At 42.6% G+C, this 20,135-nt stretch overlaps 1 protein-coding gene across 1 annotated transcript in view; it reads left to right on the top strand.

The window, feature by feature from the left end:
* The window catches only part of ROCK1 (Rho associated coiled-coil containing protein kinase 1), a 4,526,103-nt gene that overhangs the window by 2,545,119 nt on the left and 1,960,849 nt on the right, over positions 1-20,135 (top strand). The window contains exon 14 of the mRNA XM_044065727.1: positions 8,995-9,086. Within this exon, the coding sequence (XP_043921662.1) occupies positions 8,995-9,086 (92 nt within the window). The remainder of the gene's footprint in view (positions 1-8,994; positions 9,087-20,135) is intronic.

The raw sequence follows: 20,135 nt of genomic DNA, 5'->3' as shown, positions 1-20,135 counted from the left end.
GGATCTTTAGAAAAGGGAAGGAGCAAACTGCATAGGAAAAATGGGAATTGTGGGCGCAATATATGCAGACCAGGAGCAAGGTTTAAGAGGCAGGATTTGAATGAGCCATATAATACTTAACTGACAATGACTGGATGATTTATAAGTGATGTATAATGTTTGCAACTACAGTTGTTTTAGTGGTGTCTGATGTAAACTGTGCAACTAAAGTGGTATCATTTTGTACTTTTTTCATTGATATAAGTGTAAGATTGCCTTTGTCATATGTGAAAATTTAGTAAAGATGTTTGGAGAAAAAAAAAACAGAGAAGGAAAAAAAATTGGAAGGGCTGTGTCTAGTAGGTAAAAAAATTCTCTCATTAGTCTCAACAAGCAACTCGGGGGGGGGGGCTAATTAAGTCCACCAAAGCCAACTTTGAAGCAAAAATATTCTCCCAGGCTAAGGATAACAATAAGGATTTTTTTCAGTTATGCAGGCAACCTTAAGGGTAGTATACCGAACAGTGTGCCAAACCTATAGTAAATGGAACTCCCCATAACAAACCGAAGGATATAGCAAATTTGCTGACTGAGAAATTAAGCTACATTTGTCCCCTCACCCAGGAAATACCCTCTTCATTTCTCTTCCATCTATCAGTAAAGAACATGTCCTCACTGCACTGCCCAAAGCAAATACAATGAATTTATGGATCCTGATAATATTCCAAGATGCCTGCTAAATAGCGTGAAGCACAACCTGTCAGGCCTACTAGAATCTCTGTTCAGCCAGGCTTTGTCTCTAGGTAATGGGAGGATTGCAGTGGTCATCCCTCTACACAAAGAGGGAGTATGAACAGAACCAGGGAACTACAATATGCAAGGCCATAGATAGAATTTTTATGGACCTAGTAAAGACACAGGAAATCTTCAAACATTGGACCTATAGCAGTTTGATTTTGTCAAGGGCAGGACATGTCTGGTGAACCTGGTGGACTTAGAGGCATGGACAAGGGCAAAACTGTGCATACTGCCTACCTTGCCCTTTTCAAGGCATTTGATACAATACCTCATTGAGTGTTAGACACTCACAAATGTAGGTTTAAATCCCAATGTCAACCAGTTGATGGCGAAATGATTCCACAGATAGGACACATGGAGTTAGGGTGGAGAAATCCACTTCTGCCTGGAGGCCTGTTACTAGTGGTGTCCCACAAGACTCAATACTGGGACTTCTGTTTAAAATATACTTCTCTGAAGTCAAGGCAAAGGTAGAGTGCCTTTGCCTGACCAGATTTGCTGCAGATTACAACAGTGATAACACCCCCTAAGAGTTGACCAAGTGGTAATGGGTTTGAGAACTGAGGTTTGACAGTAACCTGAACTTTGATTACCATGTGTCCACTGTGTAGAGAAAATCCTTCTACATGGCACAACTTAGAAGTAAGGGCTTGGCATCCAGATCAAAGGAGATCATAGTCTGACTATACTCATCCCTTGTTAGACCAATAATCAAGTACAGTGCACCCCTCACCATGTACTTAACCAGGCATTTTCAACAGCCGGAGCGGCCACAGAGGTTCCTTACTAAAAGAATACAGGGTGTAAGTAACATGACCTATGCATACCACCTCAAAGCCCTGTCCTTTGTACTTGGTCTTCTACAGACTACTGAGGGGAGATCTATGCCTGCCTACAAGGCATTCCATAATTCAGCCCTGATGGAGCTGATACACATTTGCAAAACAAACAGCACTAAAATTACCTGATCTAATTATCTAAACCTCATCTGTGACACAAATAATAGCATGTTGGAGAGACAAGTATGTGTCTCCGAGATTATCCCTTCTCTGGAGCAGACTTCCCATTCATGTGAAGCAGATTTCTTCCTTAAGCCTATTCCAATGCAGTTTGGACCAGTGGATGTGAAATGCAAATTCACCCCAGCTTGTTGCCTGTGTCCCTTATGGACTGTGTGGCAGCTTGTAGATGCCTGAATGCATAGGCATATACCAAAACTGTCCTTGTCCTTAGGCATTGATATTTGGGAAAATTGGAGTGTGAAAGAACATGCTTAAAAAGGCTCTAGTGCTGTTGGCCTAGTAACCTCCTATAATCTCCTGGAAGTCTCATTCAGCAGGTGTTATGTGAAAGAATTAGTACTGTAAGCATCTAAGCAAGAAATGAAGATATGCATGTTAATTCAGATGTGTTCTTCCGAAGTGTTAATAATTTCTTCAGTAGGTAAACTACACTTTTTTAACATGAGCATAAAAGATGACACTGGTGACTGCATAATTCTTTGTGAAATCCAGTATATGATGATATAGCTACCCACTTTCATTGGAAAGCTACTAATAGAAATATTTACTTTCAACAGCTGGGCATTTACTCACTTGCATTAACAGCTGTGAATTTTATTTTATTTTTTTTTTTTTTGCAAGATCCATAGCTTATCCAACGGGTTTGGAAAGGGCGGACTTAAATGAACCACCTGGTCCTTGCCTACCATTAAAATTTACATTTCTTGTTTCTAAAATGTTTGGCTACTGATGAGGCTCAGCAACACTTTAGCATTCATGTTGACACTTGAAAAGACTTAATATTTGTTTCTGATTTTAAGTTGTAATATTTGTTTTTCTTGTGTTCTTCAAGTACCCTTACACTAATATTGGCATTTTTGGCTACACTCCCTTGAATTTGTTGGGCTGTAGCTTATTAGACTGTGCAAGAGTTTATGCTAGTAATGCAATGAGATGAACAGCAGCATGGCTTAAAAAGGTAAACCCCTGTTTGTGATGCAGGCAACCTGGCTTTGATTAGTGCTGGCAAGGGAAGAGAGAGGGCAACATGCATAAGGCACAAAACACTGTTAGATTTCCCTATCAGAGCAGGAGGAAGCAACTATGAAGTGCTACCTGAGGGTGGGTTTCTCAACTTGTGGCTATCAGGTCCTTGTGGAAGTGAGCAAAATAGCACGGTTCACTTATTGCATGGCCCACCCAGGTGGTGTTATGGTAGCAGACGTGGGGTTGGGATAAGTTTAGGGAACACTTCCGGCAGCAGTATGACATGGACTTTGGACACTTTGATCTCCTTGTTGTTCCCAACCCTTACTAGAATTATTCCAAGGGAGACCAGGAGGGGTGGGTAGACATGGAAATGAGGCACTAGGAATCAGCTAATGGTCTACTGCAGGAGTAAAAAAAAAAAAAAAAAATAATACAGGGGTGAGTTAGCGACTGAGTACACTTAATCATGTTAGTTACAAGTGCAAGCCAGGATTCCAAAAAAAAAAATTGTTTGGCCAGGATTGTAAGGGCAAAACTGTACAGTCAAAAATAGCACAGTGCGGACAAGTACTGATTAACTATGCAGCAGCAGCAAAGTTGCATGGTGTAATAGTTTACTAGAGAGAATAGAGCAGGTGCTTCCGTGACAGTTGATGTGACCATGTGGGGCCAGTAGCATATAATGCAACAGAGCACCACTGTAGGCACAACTGAGAGCCCAGGTAAGAGCTACACAGAAGAATTTATATTTTAAATGGGAAGGAAATGGATGTGTAGGGCATGCTGAAAGGAGGAACAGCAAGCAGAGATGCACACAGAAGGAAAGAGCGTGATCATTGGGTTGAGGGAGCAAGGGTATACATATTTTGTGGGACAAGTACCCATTTTATAATATTATGAAGCAGGGTAGAAAGGAGAAGTGGCACAGAGAAAGTGTGAATAAGAAAAAGGGTACAGGGATGGCTGCAGGGTCAGACAAACTAACAGAAAAGACAAAGACTGACAGGGGAGATGCTGATATAAATGTGGGAAGGATCACATAGAAGAGAGACACACAAACAAGGGAAGACAGTTAATAATGAGGAGGGTTGGACTACAAACTGAGGAGGGAAATGAAATGAGGACAGGGAAATGTTCCATGATGGAGGGATAAGATAAAATGACAGCTGCATAGCTCTGCACCCACCCTGAAGTCATTCACCTCTGTGAACAGCGCTCATCGCTTTAACCAGCCATTGTTGACACACTCAGGCCAGGCATCTGTTCATCTCTGCCAGATGCACAAGGCAGTATTGCAGCCTGTCAGCGTGCATGTCCAGCTGCATGTCCACCTTGACTGTCAATATACCTTCCACCCCCTTGACTGTCAATATACCTTCCACCCTTTGCCTGATGACCCAAAAACACAGCCGTCTGCCCTGGTGACGCTCACCAGTGGGCAAGCCTACATCCCCTACCCAGAGGGAGAGCATCATAGGGCATCAGTGAGGTCTCAAGGTTGCCTCACACTGGATAATCTTTATTGTCTTGCAGAGAGGCAGGGTTGGAGACCACTGGAGACCCAGAAGGTGTTGGCAAGGCAGGTCCACCACATCCACTGCAGTGGACAATACTATATAAAATATGAATGTAAATGGAGGGAAACAAAATAGATGAGAAAAGCTAGACCATGGTAAACAGAAAAACAAATGCAAAAGCAAATCAGATATGTATGCTAAAGTGGTTGGCAGTACACGCCCTACGGCAGGTATTATAGGCCAACTAACAAGTTTCCCCTCTGTAAGACAATGACATGTTGCATGAATGGTAATGACAAGCCATGTGACTGCAAGGGGTAGCATAGCTAGACAAACACAACCCCCTGAACTTTGTAGTGCCTTGCTTAGAGGAGTCTAGCAGCAGGTTGCAGACATCCTACCAAATGTTGACTTGCACAGCACTGGGGAGATCTCACCTCAGCATTTCAAAAGGAATCCACATGGATACCTTAACCCCAGTGGTAATACCACACCCTAACATGTGCCAGCCATCTTGAAGTATCACCTGACAGACTCAGTGGCATGCCTGTGGTTTGCCAGGTGTATCTGACACAGGCAAGGAGTGGCTGGCTGACTGGACCTAGTGTTTTAATAACGAGGCAAAAAGGTGTTTTTCAGTGGGGGATCTTATTGCTCCATAAATCACTTCCTGATAGGGTAATGGGGAACCACAGGGAGAGTAGTGCCTTAAAATAGGGGGTATGGATGGGGAACATTGCCAGTCAAGCAGATCCAGATCACATGTTCACACTAGTGATAGTGGTGGTGGCACACCACTGCAAGCCCAGTGTGCATCAAAGTGATGCTGTTGGGAATACCTGGTGGTAGGAAGGACAGTTGAGTAATGCTGTTTGCATTTATTAGGCATATGACACACAAAGCAAAGCAAACTGAAAAGTAATTTACATCTCTGCAAGCCTGGAAAGTGAAGCGAATGACAGAGGTAAGAAGATATAACATTCACTCCATATATGTACCGTGATACCGGGACAGGTTTACTTGTCTTTTATTGCATATCAGCTAATTTTCCTTTATCTTACCAGGTACTGTAAGACAGACAAAAGAGAAGAAAAGTGTCCATGAGTATCAATGCTTGCGTATAGCCGTAGAAGAATGCCTATCTGTATTTAAGCAGTAATAGTTGCTTGTATGTACTGTAGAACTCATTTCCCTAACCTCTTCTTCCCATCGGTAGAGCAGGTTAGGATGACACCTCCTCATATTGTAGCAGTGATACTGGCACTGCTTACCTTAGAATGTAGTATCAGGCATCCACCTTGTACTGAGTGCCCTCATAGGAGCTCCCCAAAAGGCACTCACTGTGGTGCTGATACAAGAAGTGGATAAATATTTTTGATTCCCTCCTGCACTAAAGCAGTAGCCCTTCCAGACCCTGCCCTATCAGAAGCCGTGACCATTTCACGGGTTGATATCAGGAAGAAAATGGGAACAGATTTGCATCAATGCATATTGACAGGCAGCAGGCTAGCACAATGTAGCCCAGTGTCACAGCAGAGTCTTTCAACAACAGAAATGCACACTGAGGGGAAATGGGCAATCTGGCAACACAAAGTATCAAGACTGTGCGTACTGGTTCAGTGCACAGTAGTTTGCCAACATACTGCCTTAATGACATTACTGTACCATGGCACCCCTAGAGGCCACAAGATGGTTTGCAGTGGGGAGAGGCTGTTACTCCACAGCACTTGCTGACAGGGGATGGGGAGCACAGGGACAGTTGTGATGGATCTCGGCAGAAAATGGTTAAAATGGTCTAATGAATACAAAATTCTTCAACATGTGCAATGGTAAGAGCACACAGGCCAGTGGCAGGTGGGGAGGGTATCGGTATCATTTTTTTTGTGGGGGGGGGGGTTGCTGCACAGCAGCTTGCTGACAAGGGTATGGTGAGTGTAGGTAGTGGAAATGACGAATGAGAAAGGTATGCAGGCCAGTAGCGAGGGGGTGGGGGAATGGCTGGATGAGTGTATGATTTTTTTTTTAACTGGTGGGGGTTATCTCCCAAGCAACTTGCTGACAGGGTATTAAGAAATAGTAATAATATGGTTATTCTCATAACATGCCTTCTTCCAGTACACAGAAGTGGAAGCATCTGGTCAAGATATATTAAAGTAACCGGTGATGCGTCATACATTTGCGGTCAATATAATTGCATCAGTTTCCTTGAATGAAACAAATGACTCTTAATTTTTATAACAAAAACTCCTCTTGGTAATGCATATTACCATATTATTAGTAGCTAATGAAAATCCTTTATTCCGTACATGGACTACATTTGTTTTTGTGTTTCAATCTGTTCCTCTCTGTTTGAGCTGCCTACCCAGGGACATAGTCCACCTGTCACTGTCCTTCAGCCATGAGTCTGCTTAGCCACTGATACTTGCACTTGTGCCTGGTCCTGTGTCCTTCATCACTTGGAACCCTTCCTGTGCTTCTGTACTGGAAAATTAACTTATGAAAGTCTTTTGTTCTATTTTGTAGGTGTAGGGGGGGGGGGGGCATGTGTTGAAAGTCATGTACTGAAACAATCAGAGATGGATTGCTGCCATGGTGGTGCAGAGAGTGCCTCTTTCTATGACATTTGGAACCCAAGTTCAGCTAATATTTTAAAGGATCTGAGAGTTGAGTGGAGGGTGGCAAGTTGTAACTTCTGGCCATCTCTCATCTCGCATCCATGCACACAAGTGTGTGCAACTCCCTCCTTTTTCTTGTAGTGGGGAGAGGGAGGTCATGACTTTTTTTTGATTGGCACACTGGTGAATGCTTTAGGCACTGTAACTTTGTGGGACATCATTAGAATCCTCCGTTCAGCAGCAAATAACTTGGAACCTACTGCCTAGCACTTTTGCCCTCCTTTGGTTAATAGATTGGGAGGCCATAAAATGCTCGAGGTTAGCAGGTGGAGGGATTCACAAATTAATTAAAAATAAGTAAAGTGGTTGAGATTTTGTATACATTAGTGAGAGTACTTTATAGCCATAGCATATTTGGGCATAAATAGCATGTTCCGTGGTGTACATTTTTTGCAATGAGATGTACTGATTAAATTTAAAAGAACTGCAGCATATTCATAGTAGTTTTATTTTATTAAGTTAGAGCTTGCATAGATTTTCTTAATCAAATACTTATTTGGTTAATAAGTCTTTATTACGTAGAGCTGTTTTTTCATGGTGCAGGTTTACACAGCCTGTGTTTTGAGCACATTACTGTGTGCTAGTTAAACAAGAACTCTGTGCTCAAAACAGGAGCAGTGGCTTAGGTACATACTTGGTAATTTATGGCATCACAAGATCCCTGACAGCACATTGCTTGAGAAGATGGGCACCACCTCCATGTTCACTCTCCTGAAACAGAGACATATTCGTTGGTTGAGTCACATTTCGCACATGCCAGATGGCTGAATACCAAAAGATCTGCTTTTTCAAGAGCTGGAGTCTGGAGAGAGGACAAAAGGGCAACCCAGATTGCGTTACAAGAACATATGCAAGCGTGACCCAAGTGCTCACTCCATCAGCGTGAACAACTAGTATTCTCTCACCTCAGATAAGATTGCCTGGAAACGGGAAATGAAGAATGCTCTTACTATGTATGAAACTACCTTGGCAAGGAGAGCAGACGATGAGAGCCCTCAGGAAGATCCATGCCCATGATACCAGACCAGCATCTGCCTACTACAGCTCAGAATGTGGAAAGGTCTGACACTCCCGGATTGGATTGCACAGCCACAGAAGATGCTGCTCAAATCAATCCAGCAGGAGTGCAAACCTATGATCATTTGGGATGGAATGATACCTACAAGAAAAAAAACAAAGCTGTTTTTTTATGACCCCCCCCCCCCCCCCGTATAGCCATCTAGAAATTTAATTTTCTACAGTATTGTACAAGTGGATGCACAGTTACAGTTCTAAAACTGTTAGCTACTGGCTGCACCCAGCTTTTTTTTTCAGTTTTCCTGTTTTTTATTGATTTTACAGTTAAAACAATAGATACATAAAAATACAGTTTAACATGCAGTAGCTGTTAAATGTTTATGTAAATTATTTTTAATTTTGTTTAAATAAACATTGTGAATAGTATTATTCTCATGAATACTCGCATACACCCATTTTGATAGCAGTCAGAAGTTTTCCTTTGAAACCAGGTTGTTATAACATCAAGTCGTCGGTTATATCATAACACATGAACTGATTTCCCTTCAAAAGTGAGCAGACTGCCATGGCTTGGCATGAGTGTAATGATGATCCATGGCAGCCAGTCTACAGTGGCAGTGGCTTGTTTAATAAAGTTCATAAATTATTTCAGATGCAGTGGCAATGGGTTGTTGTCTTAAAGGAGCCTTCTTACAAAATGTTTAGAGATTATTGACAATGCAGTTCAGCTGATGATGCGGGGAAAGTGTAGAAGTACTTCATTGACACAGCTCTGAGGTTATTCTTTATAAGAATCATCTACCAGTGTGAGCATTCTTCACCAGGACATATTTAAATCCTGTAAAAAAAAAAATGCGTTTGTGCACCTTACCAAACCGAACTCTGGTGAGACATGTCTTTAACGTTCCTGGTAGTAGTAATAGATTTGACATCTGAAATGTATTAAAAATGTATTAAACGTAGTAGAGGTGCAGCTGTGATGCTTTTCTCTGATATTATATAATTTTTTACTTGCAGTGTCTACATTAAAAGATCAGTTGGAAAACTTCAAGAAACTTAGCCAAAATTCGCAGACTACAAATGAGAAAGTCATGCAGTTACAAAAGCAGGTGAGTGGGGTTTGTTATCCTTCACATTCCATGCATCTGATCTAACTGTTGTATCTTCAAGATGCTTGATGGATTATTACTGGCATAGCTAGTGCTCCAGCCTCCAGCTCTTCAAACCATGACTCTCAAGTGTACCTCATAAAGAGGAACATACCTCACTTGGGGTCTTAAAAAGTGCATGTTCCTCAAAGTTCCACATTGAAAGGGTCGGTCACACATTCACTGTTAGGAATTTTTTTTAACTGCTAGCCATGGGTAAAAAGATGTGAATCATATTAATTCATTAAAATAACTTTTTTATAAGTAAAACCAGCAAATTTTAGCCATCATATGACCTTCCTAGTTGAAGTTGTTAGTAAGTCATTAGTAAGTGTTCCACATTTTGCCCATTTGTCGCACATTATGAGGGCTAATGTTCCTCATTTTGGAGAAAGGAGGTTGAGAGCTATGCTTCAAACTTTTCCTTCCCACAATGCACCTGTCCAGTTCTCCTGTATTGAGAGTAATGAGAATGTATTAAAACAAAAATGGATCTATAAAGAAAGTATATATTTTTTAAAGTATAAAACTTTGACACCTAGGGGGTTAAACAATGAGTTAAACTGGAAATGTTTGTTTAAGTGAATGATTATAATTAATTAATTTGATTGATTAATTGAATGTAAATTAAGAATATATAAAAAAGGTGTTTTTTTGTATGTGTTTTATTCCATGAAGGTAGTTACACCGATGCGCTAGAATAAAATAATTGTGTTTTACTACTTGGTTTCCTGAAGTAATATATTGAGAGCAGAATTTATTTTTGGGTTGCAGACTGGAACATCCACCAGATGGTAGCCTTTCTTCCTGAAGAGACGATTCAGATTTTCTTCATGTACTTTCAGTCTCTTCTTCCTCTTCACACTTCTGCTGCAAGGGAAATTCTAAGGGCTTTGCGGTACATGGCAACAACTATTTCTGTCTTCTATTGGAAAAATCCATTTGTACATGAAATCTCTTTGGTCTCTACATTGTCACTCATTGGGTTCTCAGAGCTTCCTTCTTCCTTTTCTGAAGAAAAAATGACAGTGGTGAATTTCTCAGGCCCGGCTGAATCCAGGTCTCCACTCCAAACCAATTGTTCCCACTCACAAACTTTACACAGATGCATCAGATCTAGTTTGGTGAGCATGGGCAGTCTCCTTGGCATCAGATGTAGTTTGGGGAGCATGGAAAGGCTCCTTGGCAGTCCAGGGTCAGTGGATCCTCTAACAAAGGAGGGAGGACATTAATGTAAAAGAGAGGAGAGCACTCATTTGAACTCCATTGGTCTTTTCTCACAGTGGAATCCAGGGCAACTTAGGATTTTCATGGACAACACAATACTCATATGGTATATCAGCAAGTTGGGGGGGGGGGGCAAATCCTACTGACTGTGCAATCTGGCTTTTTGGCTTGGGACAAAGCTGTAAAAGCAAATCTGTTCCTGCAAGCAGTTTACATTCCATCTGAGGACAGTGTTCTTGCAGATTCTGTAAGTAAGTAGGCATTGAAAAACTGCAGGAATGGTTACTGTACAGAGAAGTCTTCCTAGACATAGTCCACAAATGATATATTCCTCAAATACACCTTTATGCCTTCATTCAGAACAGACAGGTCATGCTGTTTTACTCCAAGATCCATTTTCCCCATGTGTGATGCCATATCATTTGTTGGGCTATCCCAAATGTTCTGTTGAAGAGCCAAAGGGACAAACCAGGAATCTTGCTGGTGACTCCCTTTTGGCCCACACAACACTGGTTCCCCCTTTTTCATCATCTGGCCAGGGGTCATTATCACAACTTATCCTACAAAATGGACTTGCTCACACAGAAAAAGGTTTCTCTGTTTCATCTTGGTTTGCAGGCTGTCAGCCTGGCATTGTGGGTAATAGAATTCTAATCCCTTTCAGACACTAATTTTCTGAAGTCATGCTCCAGGTTCTTCAAAAAAAAAAAGTACCACAAGAAGGTCTTATGTCTCCAGATAGAAAAAGGTTTTCGATCTGGTGTCATAAAAAGAATGAGAATCCCAACCAGACAGGGTTTACCACTATTCAGTCATACGTATGTGAGTTTCTTAAAGCTGGCTATTCTTCTGTTGAGGCACACTTATCTGCCATTTCAGCATGTATGCTTCTTAATCCTCATCTGCTTTCTAGAAATGAGATCAATCATTTCCTGAAAGGTGTCCTTTACTTGAGTCTACCTAGGAAGGATATTCTCCCTCCTTGGGATCTAGCTTTTCTCCTGGAAAAGCTTACTCGGCTACTTTTAGCACCAGTGGCTGCATCTCCACTGTAGTTTTGTACTTGGAAAACCATTTTGGTGGTAGCCCTTATCTCTGCTGGAAGGGTTTGAGCTTCAAGATCTTATGACCTCATCATCTTTCCTTGTTTTCCATAAGGATAGGGTGTATCTTAGGTTTAACCCTTTATTCATGCCTAAAGTGGTTAATGAGTTGTCTCTCAACCAAGCTATTAATTTGCCTACTTTTTTTTCCAGACTCTCAGAGCAAGGGCAAAAGACTGCATCCCTTGGATTTGCACGAACAACAAAGATTATTTTTGGATAAGACTGAAGACATTAGGAAGATGGAACAACTTTTTGTTTCTGTAAAACTGGAGAGAACTGTAAGATACTGGAAATAACTGGAAGATCTGGAAGGAATGTGCTTAACTTTTTATGCCCAGGACTGTGCTGAACAAGCGTCAGATATCTAATTTTCTCCATAATGTGCCAGCTCTTGTACATTTCAGAATAAAGTTCTATAGACACTTAAGTCTGATAGTGGTGGTTTATTACGTAGTAGCAGCATACAGTGGCAGTAGTTGTCGGCAATATCCCAATCAGATCATAAAAGTGCAGATAAACTGAAGTAGACTGAATTGTACTCTCTCTAACTTCTGTATTCATTATACTGTCCATAGCTTCTGTACTCAGCATTGATGTTCATCGTGTTTCACTGCTGCAGTCATTACATTTGGGTTATCCTGCCATCAGGTGGGCCCGCAGTCGGCCAGAGTTCCAAAGTCTTGGTCCGGCGTCGGTTGCTGTCGCTTCCTCCCTGACGTCAGTGCGCCAGGGGTATATAAGATGCAGCCGACGCCGTTTCTTCAGTCTTTCTTGCCGCGTGGTGCCCGAAGCAAAAGCAGTTCGTAAGTGCCGGTCGGCCGACTCCTGAGATATCAAATTCGATTTTCAGAACCGAAGTCTTCAATAAAGCTAAGTACCCTGTTGGGGAAACTTTTTCTTGCCTCAGTCCGATGTCAGTAAAAGTTAATAATTGTATTTCTTGTGGAAAGCAAATACCTCATAAGGATTTTCATTCTTACTGTATTCCATGCCTAGGCCCAGATGACGACGTCACTAGTTGTCGATTTTGTGCTTGATTTAACAAACGCACTACTAAACGCCGGTTTGATTTTGCTCGCCATTACTTTGGCCGAAGATGTAATTATACCATGCCGTCGGAACTACCGATGACTGGAATGCACAAAAATGCAGAGACAAGGATAAGGGCAGGCATCCGAGGTCCAAAACTGACGAAGCCTCTTCTAGGCCAGTCGCCGGTTCTCAGTGAGGCACTTTCACAGCCCCTGACATCCGCTACGTCATAGCCACAGGCCGCTACCAACACACACGTGGAGGTACCTAGGCCTCTGGATTCTCAAGGTGTTGGGCCTACGGAGACTAACCCTTCAGATGGGTCCGGAACCGCTGAGCAGGCATCGGCTTCTGAGGGTGTTTTCAGACCTTCTCAACTTACCATTAAAACTACAGCCAAGTCTAAAACTCCATTAAAGACAAAGAAGCAAGTACAGCATTCACCTGGACAGGCCTCCATGCCTAAAAAACAGATGCTCAAAATGGCCGAAGACTTAATTACTCTGATCAGGAGTTCCCATCCCCCTCCTGATAAAAGGTCTAGGCAGGATACAGACTGATTCCTCTGACCAGATTTCTATATATTCTGATTCCTCTTCAGACCAGGAATACTCTTTATCCCCCTATGAGGACTCTGATGCTGAAGAATTAATTGCTTCAGCCTCTCCTCCTGAGGACTACTCTTTTGGGGAAACTTTACATACCATGAGGGAGCATTTCCATTGGGATTATTCAGAATCCAAGAAAAGGCTCAGAGACTTTTTTTTATTGCCTCAGCACAGGCTCCTTGCTGTTCTGCCAGTGTTGGATATTGTGGATGATGTGTTCTCTGAATCCAGTTTAAATCCTGATTCTTTACCCCCTGCTCCAGTCAAGCTAGACAGGTACTACAGAGTCCCTGACTCTCACAAATTTCTTTATAAAAACCCTGCTGCTGACTCAGAAACTATTTCCCAGGGTCCCAAAGGGGTAAAGGCTTCCACGGCTAAAAATCCAGTTCCCTCTGACAAGGGATTCTAGGGCATTAGACAGATGGGGGAAGAAAGTTTACACTTCTGCAACTTTAGCAGTAAGGGCTTTAAATTGCCAGTTTCACATGCTTAAATACCAACAATACTTAATGTCTCAATTAAAACAGAAAATGAGTACTAGTGCAGAACATCCTGACTACAAGGAAATGCAGGATTTATTTGCATGCAGCTGAACAAGTGGGAAAACATACTTTGCAATGTGGTTTTGATTCATTAGAGGCTTCTTGTAGAGCAGCAGTTACAGGATCTGTGATTCGAAGGCATGCTTGGTTAAAAGAACAAAGTTTACCAGATCATGTTAAGGCAAAATTATTGGATGCTCCTTTACAGCAAGATATTTTATTTGGTGTTAAGGCAGAGGAGGTATTAAAGAAAATGGAGGATAAGGCAAAATCTATGCAAACAGTAAAGGATTTCTTACAGGTACAGCCACCTCGATTTAGCAGAAATTGGCCTACAAAGAATTGGTCCTTTCCAGTGTCAGACAGGCCACAAAGAGGCAGATACAGATGCCCAAGAGGCAGATCTCAGCCCCAAGGCTCTTACAAACCAAGACAGTGGGGTGCTTCAACCCCTAAAGGAGGTGAGGACAAGTCACAACCTTACAGGACACAGTCCCAATGACTTCCCCTTCCAATGCCAAGCTCTTCTCTTTTGGCAGCTCCCTTAGGGGGAAAACTAGCACTTTTTTCATAAAATTGGCAAACAATCACCAAAGACAAATGGGTTCTAAATATTGTCTCAAGGTTACAGGTTCCACTTTCACATTTTACCAAGGCTAAAAGGAATGCCAGACCTGCCACAAAATCAATGGGCAGAGGCACAAAAGCAAATTACAGTCCTCATGGACATGAGAGCTGTTCAAAAAGTACCACAGCAGGAGCAAGGGCAAGGATTTTACTCAAGCCTCTTCCTGGTCCCCAGAAAGGACAAAGCCTGGAGACTTATACTAGACCTTTCTACTCTAAATACTTACCTGGATGTTCCGAAATTCAAAGTGTTGACACTACAGCAGTTACTTCCCATGTTGGCCAAGAAAGCTTGGCTTGTTACTTTAGACCTCAAAGAGGCATACCTGCATGTCCCTATCAGACAAAATTGCAGAAGATGCATCAGATTCATAGCTGGTTCAATGCACTACCAATTCTCTGCACTGCTCTTTGGCTTATCTACTGCTCCCAGGGTCTTCACAAAGTACCTGGCACCAGTAATTGCATTTTGCAGACAAAAGGGAATTCAAATATATCCATACCTGGACGACTGCCTTATGCAAGCAGAGAGCAAGGACATTCTTCTAAAGCATCTGGCGTTTGTAAAAAGGTTGCTAATTTGCCTAGGGTACACAGTAAATGAAAAGAAGTCAAAACTAGTGCCCTCACAAGAGATAATATTCCTGGGTGCCAGCTTAAATACAACGGCCCAGATGGCTTATCTCATGCCAGACAAACAAGGACAACTGACTCAGTATTTTCAGTTCATGGCAACAAAGTCCCAACTCCCTGCAAGAAAAATTCTGCAGGCCTTGGGATTCATGGCATCCTTTATAGTACTAATTCCTTATGCCAGACTGCATATGAGGAAATTACAATGGTACCTAAAAAATGTTTGGACTCAACACTCACAGTTTGGAAACAGTAATACCACTAATTCCCTGCCTCCAACAGGAGTTTCGATGGTGGGCACAGGCATGTCACCTCAACAAGGGTCAGCCTTTCACTCTACCTACAGCCAGGTAGACTTTAACGACAGATGCTTCGGATTATGCCTGGTTAGCACACATGGCAGGAAAATGCACTCAGGGCAAGTGGACCACAGACCAAATGCATCTTCACATCAATCAAAAAGAGATGTTGGCTGTACAAAATGCCCTAACAGCTTTCAAGGACCTTCTGCATCCAGGACAATTATTATTAAAGACAGACAACACCACAGTAATGTGGTACATAAACAAGCAAGGGGGCACTCATTTTTACCCCCTATGCAGACAAGCCATGACCTTGTGGAACACAGCTCTAACTTATCAAGTTCATCTGCAAGCACAATTCGTGCCAGGAAAGAAAAATACTCTGGCAGGTGACTTAAGCAGAAACATCATGGAGCCTCATGAGTGGAAACTAAATCCACAAGTCTTCAGCATGATAACGCAAAAATGGGGGTGCCCAGACATAGATCTTTTTGCTTCCACACTGAATTGCCAACTACAAAAATTCTGCACAAGGACTTATCACACACAAGCATGGAAAGTGGATGCTCTTTTGTTCAGCTGGAAAAACCTAAAAGTTTATGCCTTTCCACCACTGCCTCATTTCAAAGGTACTCCTGACAAGAAAAATCACAGATGATCCTGATTGCTCCAGACTGGCCACGCCAGCACTGGTACTCAATCTTAAAGAACTTAGCTTAAGGACCACAATGGATTTTACCTCAAATTCCACACCATCTGATGCAACAAAGCAATCAGGTTCTGCACAGTCAGCTCAAAACCTTAAACCTGGCTGCATGGCAGATTCATCAGTCAAACAGACAACACCTCTCTCTAAAGCTGTTATGGATCATTTTGGAGGCCAGGAGGCCTAGCACCAGGAAATCTTATTCAGAAAAGTGGAAGAGATTCTGTGCCTGGAACCAGGCTCAAAGCTTTGACCCTCTTCTCCCAAACATTCCTCAGATACTACAATACTTAACTGAGATGCTGAACAAAGGACTATCCTTTTCATCCATTAAGATCCACGCCTCTGCCATCTCGGCTCATTACAACACAGACCCTCCTATTTTCTCTCATCCATTGCTAAAGCAGTACCTCACAGGGGCTAAAAACATACGACCGCCCCGGAGAGCACCAACACCTACTTGGGACCTCAATTTTGTCATGGAAAAACTCACTTTACCTCCTTTTGAGCCAGCCAATTCAGCAGAATTAAAATATGTGTCATGGAAAACTGCTCTGCTTCTGGCAATAACCTCAGCACGAAGAGTCTCAGAGTTACAGGCACTAATGGCAGTGGAGCCTTTCATCATTTTCCATCAAGACAGGGTTTCTTTAAGAACAAACCCTTCCTTTATGCCTAAGATGGTATCCAGTGTGGCTCTTAACCAAACTATTCACTTGCCAACCTTTTATTCAAATCCCCAGAATAAAGGGGAGAGGCTTCTGCATTCCTTGGACATACACCAACAATTACGTTTCTACTTGAACAAAACAAAAGCTTTCAGAAAAACTGAGCAATTGTTTGTAGCATATGCTGCAGGATCACAGGGAAAGGCTATTTCAAAACAGACCATTTCAAAGTGGATAGGACACTGTATCCGGTTCTGCTACACGCAGCATGGGAAACCTGTACCTAGTAACATTAGACCACATTCCACCAGGGCAACTGCCACTTCTACTGCCTACCTTAGTTGAGTACCTACCAAAGATATCTTGGAAGCTGCAACTTGGGAGTTCAGTGCACACCTTTACCAAGCATTACCATTTACCTCTTTATTCTAGATCCAGAGCTATCTTTGCCACTACAGTGCTGCAGGACCTCATAGCCACACCAAATCCTCTATAGAACCAGTCACCCTAACTCAGCTTTGGGATTCAACCCAAGTGTAATGACTGCAGCAATGAAACACGATGAACATAGTACAGTTTTGTACCTACCATAAATGTAGATGTTCGAATGTCTTCACTGCTGCAGTCCAGGTTACCCACCCGCCATCCCCTCTTTCTTAGTTGGGACTTATCTATACTTCTCAACCTATACTACCTATGTGGTGTATTTGCTGGTTACTGAAGGTTTTATTTTTACCTTATTGTATGTTTTATTAGCAATATGTATTGCCTACCATTTTTGGGGGCACCTGACATCTGGGGTAAGAAAAACTGAAGAAAATGGCGTCGGCTGCATCTTATATACCCCTGGTGCACTGACGTCAGGGAGGAAGCTACAGCAACCGACGCCGGACCAAGACTTTGGAACTCTGACTGCGGGCCCACCTGATGGCAGGATAACCCAAGTGTAATGACTGCAGCAGTGAAGACACTCTAACATTTACATTTATGGTAGGTACAAATCTGTACTTTCCTTTCATCTTGAATGGCAAAATTAATACTGCTTTCTGTATTTGATGTACTTCTGGATGTTTGATGTGATTTATGTACCTCGACTAAACATACTGTACTGACTTCATGCCTTTCATTGCCAAACTTCTGTACTTAATCTAATGAATGTAAGTAACAAACTGGGCTGCACTGCACTGACGGACTCCTGTCTAAAAAAAAAAAAAAAATCTCTCTCAGTACCAAAACCCTGTAAATTTCCTACAAGTTCTACACACCTGTTTAATCTTCGTTCTTATGCCTCGTAACATCTAAACATGATCTGTTGTACTCAGTGTACTACTGCACATTCTGTTAGCATATTTTATCTTTTATCAGTATTTTAAGGCTAAAGGTAATTTCTCTGAACTCATTTTGGTCCTTCACTGAAATATTCCTTTCTGTTGGAGCTGCATTTATTGCAACTGAGTGTAATATAAAGTGAAGATATAGGCATGCTTTAACATAGCTGCATTTTCAGGCCTATGCAAAGATAATACTGTATTTATGTATAACAAATTACATTTAAGTGAGACTTAATCATGCATTTCCTTCCAGGAAGGCAAGTTGGGCAACCTGGTCTCCAAGTAGACAATTATTAACTGGATCTCAAAATCCATTTCCTTTTGTTACACTCATCATACTGAGTCCTTACTTTCTGTTAAAGCTCACTCCACAATTTCTTCTTCAGGGGCTTTGTTCAAGGTAATGGGTTCCAGGGCTATTCTAGAAGCAACCACATGGTCATTTGTTCACAGTTTCACAAAACACTGCAGGGTAAATGCTTTGTCTTGATCTAGAACTTCCTTTGCTAGATCTGTTCTTTCAGGACTAGTAGATACCTCCCCTGTCTCTAGTCCATCCACTCTTTCAAATTGATAAGCTTTAGGAATCTCCTGTAACTATAGGAATACTGCCACAGGGATGTCCTTCAAGGATGCATCTGCAGTCCTTACAAATGGGTTGTCCTGTCGTCAGGCAGCCCTTCGGTCGGCCGGATTCCAAAGTCTGGGTCTGGCTTCGGCTGGTGTCGCACTTCACCCGACGTCATAGCTGCAGTTCTTCGGGTATAAAGGCATCAGCCGACGCCATTTTCCTCAGTCTTTCTTGCCGCGTGGCGCCCGAAGCAGAAGCTGTTCACAAGTGCCGGTCGGTCAGATCCAGAGATTACTACTACCGAATACTACTTCGAAGACTTCTAAAAAGCTAAGTACCCCGTTGGGGTCTCTTTCTTGCCTCAGCCGATGTCAGAAAAAGTGAATAACTGTTTTTAACTTGTGGGAAACAAATACCTCATAAAGATTTCCACTCTTACTGCTTACCTTGTTTAGGCCCAGACCACGACGTAGCAGCTTGTCTAGCCTGTGCTTCTTTTAACCGACGGACGCTTAGACGTCGGTCAGAGTTTGCTGAGCAGTTTTTTGGCTCTGATTTTGCGTATATTATGCCGTCGGATCCTCCGACTACACAAATTACCAAAAAACGCAAAGAAAAGGGCCGACACTCGTGGTCCGTGGTTTCGGCCGAAACCGCGGTTAAGCAAACCGCGAGTGTCTCGGTTTCGGCCGAAACCGAGCAAGCGGTTCTTTCTTCAGCCGAAACCATGCCTTCTACCGAGGCCTCTTCTAACCTGGTAGAATCGGCTTCTGAAATCCAACCTGCTGTTGTGGTTTCTCAGGAATTATCGGACACTATTCCCTTGGATATATCAACCCCTGCACGTGGAGCTGCTAGGCCTCATGCAGCCATGTCCATTAAGGCTTTTGCCAGGGCTAAAGCAGCTAAAGCTACTAAGACTGTGCCTGTTAAGCCCCCCTCTCACAGGCCCAGCTCCAGTTCCCAAATGCTTTCTCTGGCAGAGGATCTCATTTCTTTAATAAGGGGATCCCAACCTCATCCAGACAGGGCCCTCTCATCCACCTCCAGAGAAGAGACCTAGAGCAGAGCCCCCTGAGCCAGTGTCCACGGATGATTCCTCTGATGATTCAGACAATACAGACCCTCCAGAGGCTCCTTACGAAGACTCTGATGCTGAACGGTCGATCCCTTCTGACTCTCCACCTGAGGAATTTTCCTTTGGGGAAACCTTACATGCCATGAGGGAACAATTTCAGTGGCAGGGCCAAGATTTCTCAGACTCCAGGAAAAGGCTTAGGACCTTTTTGCATTTACCACACCATAGGCCTTTAGCTATACCTCCAGTTCTTTCTGTTGTAGATGATGCATTTAATGATGCTTGTACTGCTCCTGATTCTTTACCTCCAGCCCCTGCTAAGCCCGATAGGTTCTACAGGGTCCTGGACACACATCACCATTTATACAAGGCTCCTTTTGCAGATCCCGAGACTATCTCCCAGGGGCCTAAGGCAGTAGCATCTACCTCTGCTAAAAATCCCCTCCCCTCTGAAAGGGAATCCAGGTCCTTAGAGAGATGGGGTAAAAAAGTATACACCTCGGCTACTCTGTCAGCTAGGGCCTTGAACTGTCAATTTCATATGACCCAATATCAGGAGTTTATGCTTGATCAGTT

Source organism: Protopterus annectens, chromosome 3.part0 (assembly GCF_019279795.1).
Source record: "Protopterus annectens isolate FY-2018-M chromosome 3.part0, PAN1.0, whole genome shotgun sequence".
NCBI classification, from domain to species: Eukaryota; Metazoa; Chordata; order Ceratodontiformes; family Protopteridae; genus Protopterus; species Protopterus annectens.
Note: the sequence above shows the minus strand (reverse complement) of the source record. Positions and strands in the feature narration are given on the sequence as shown.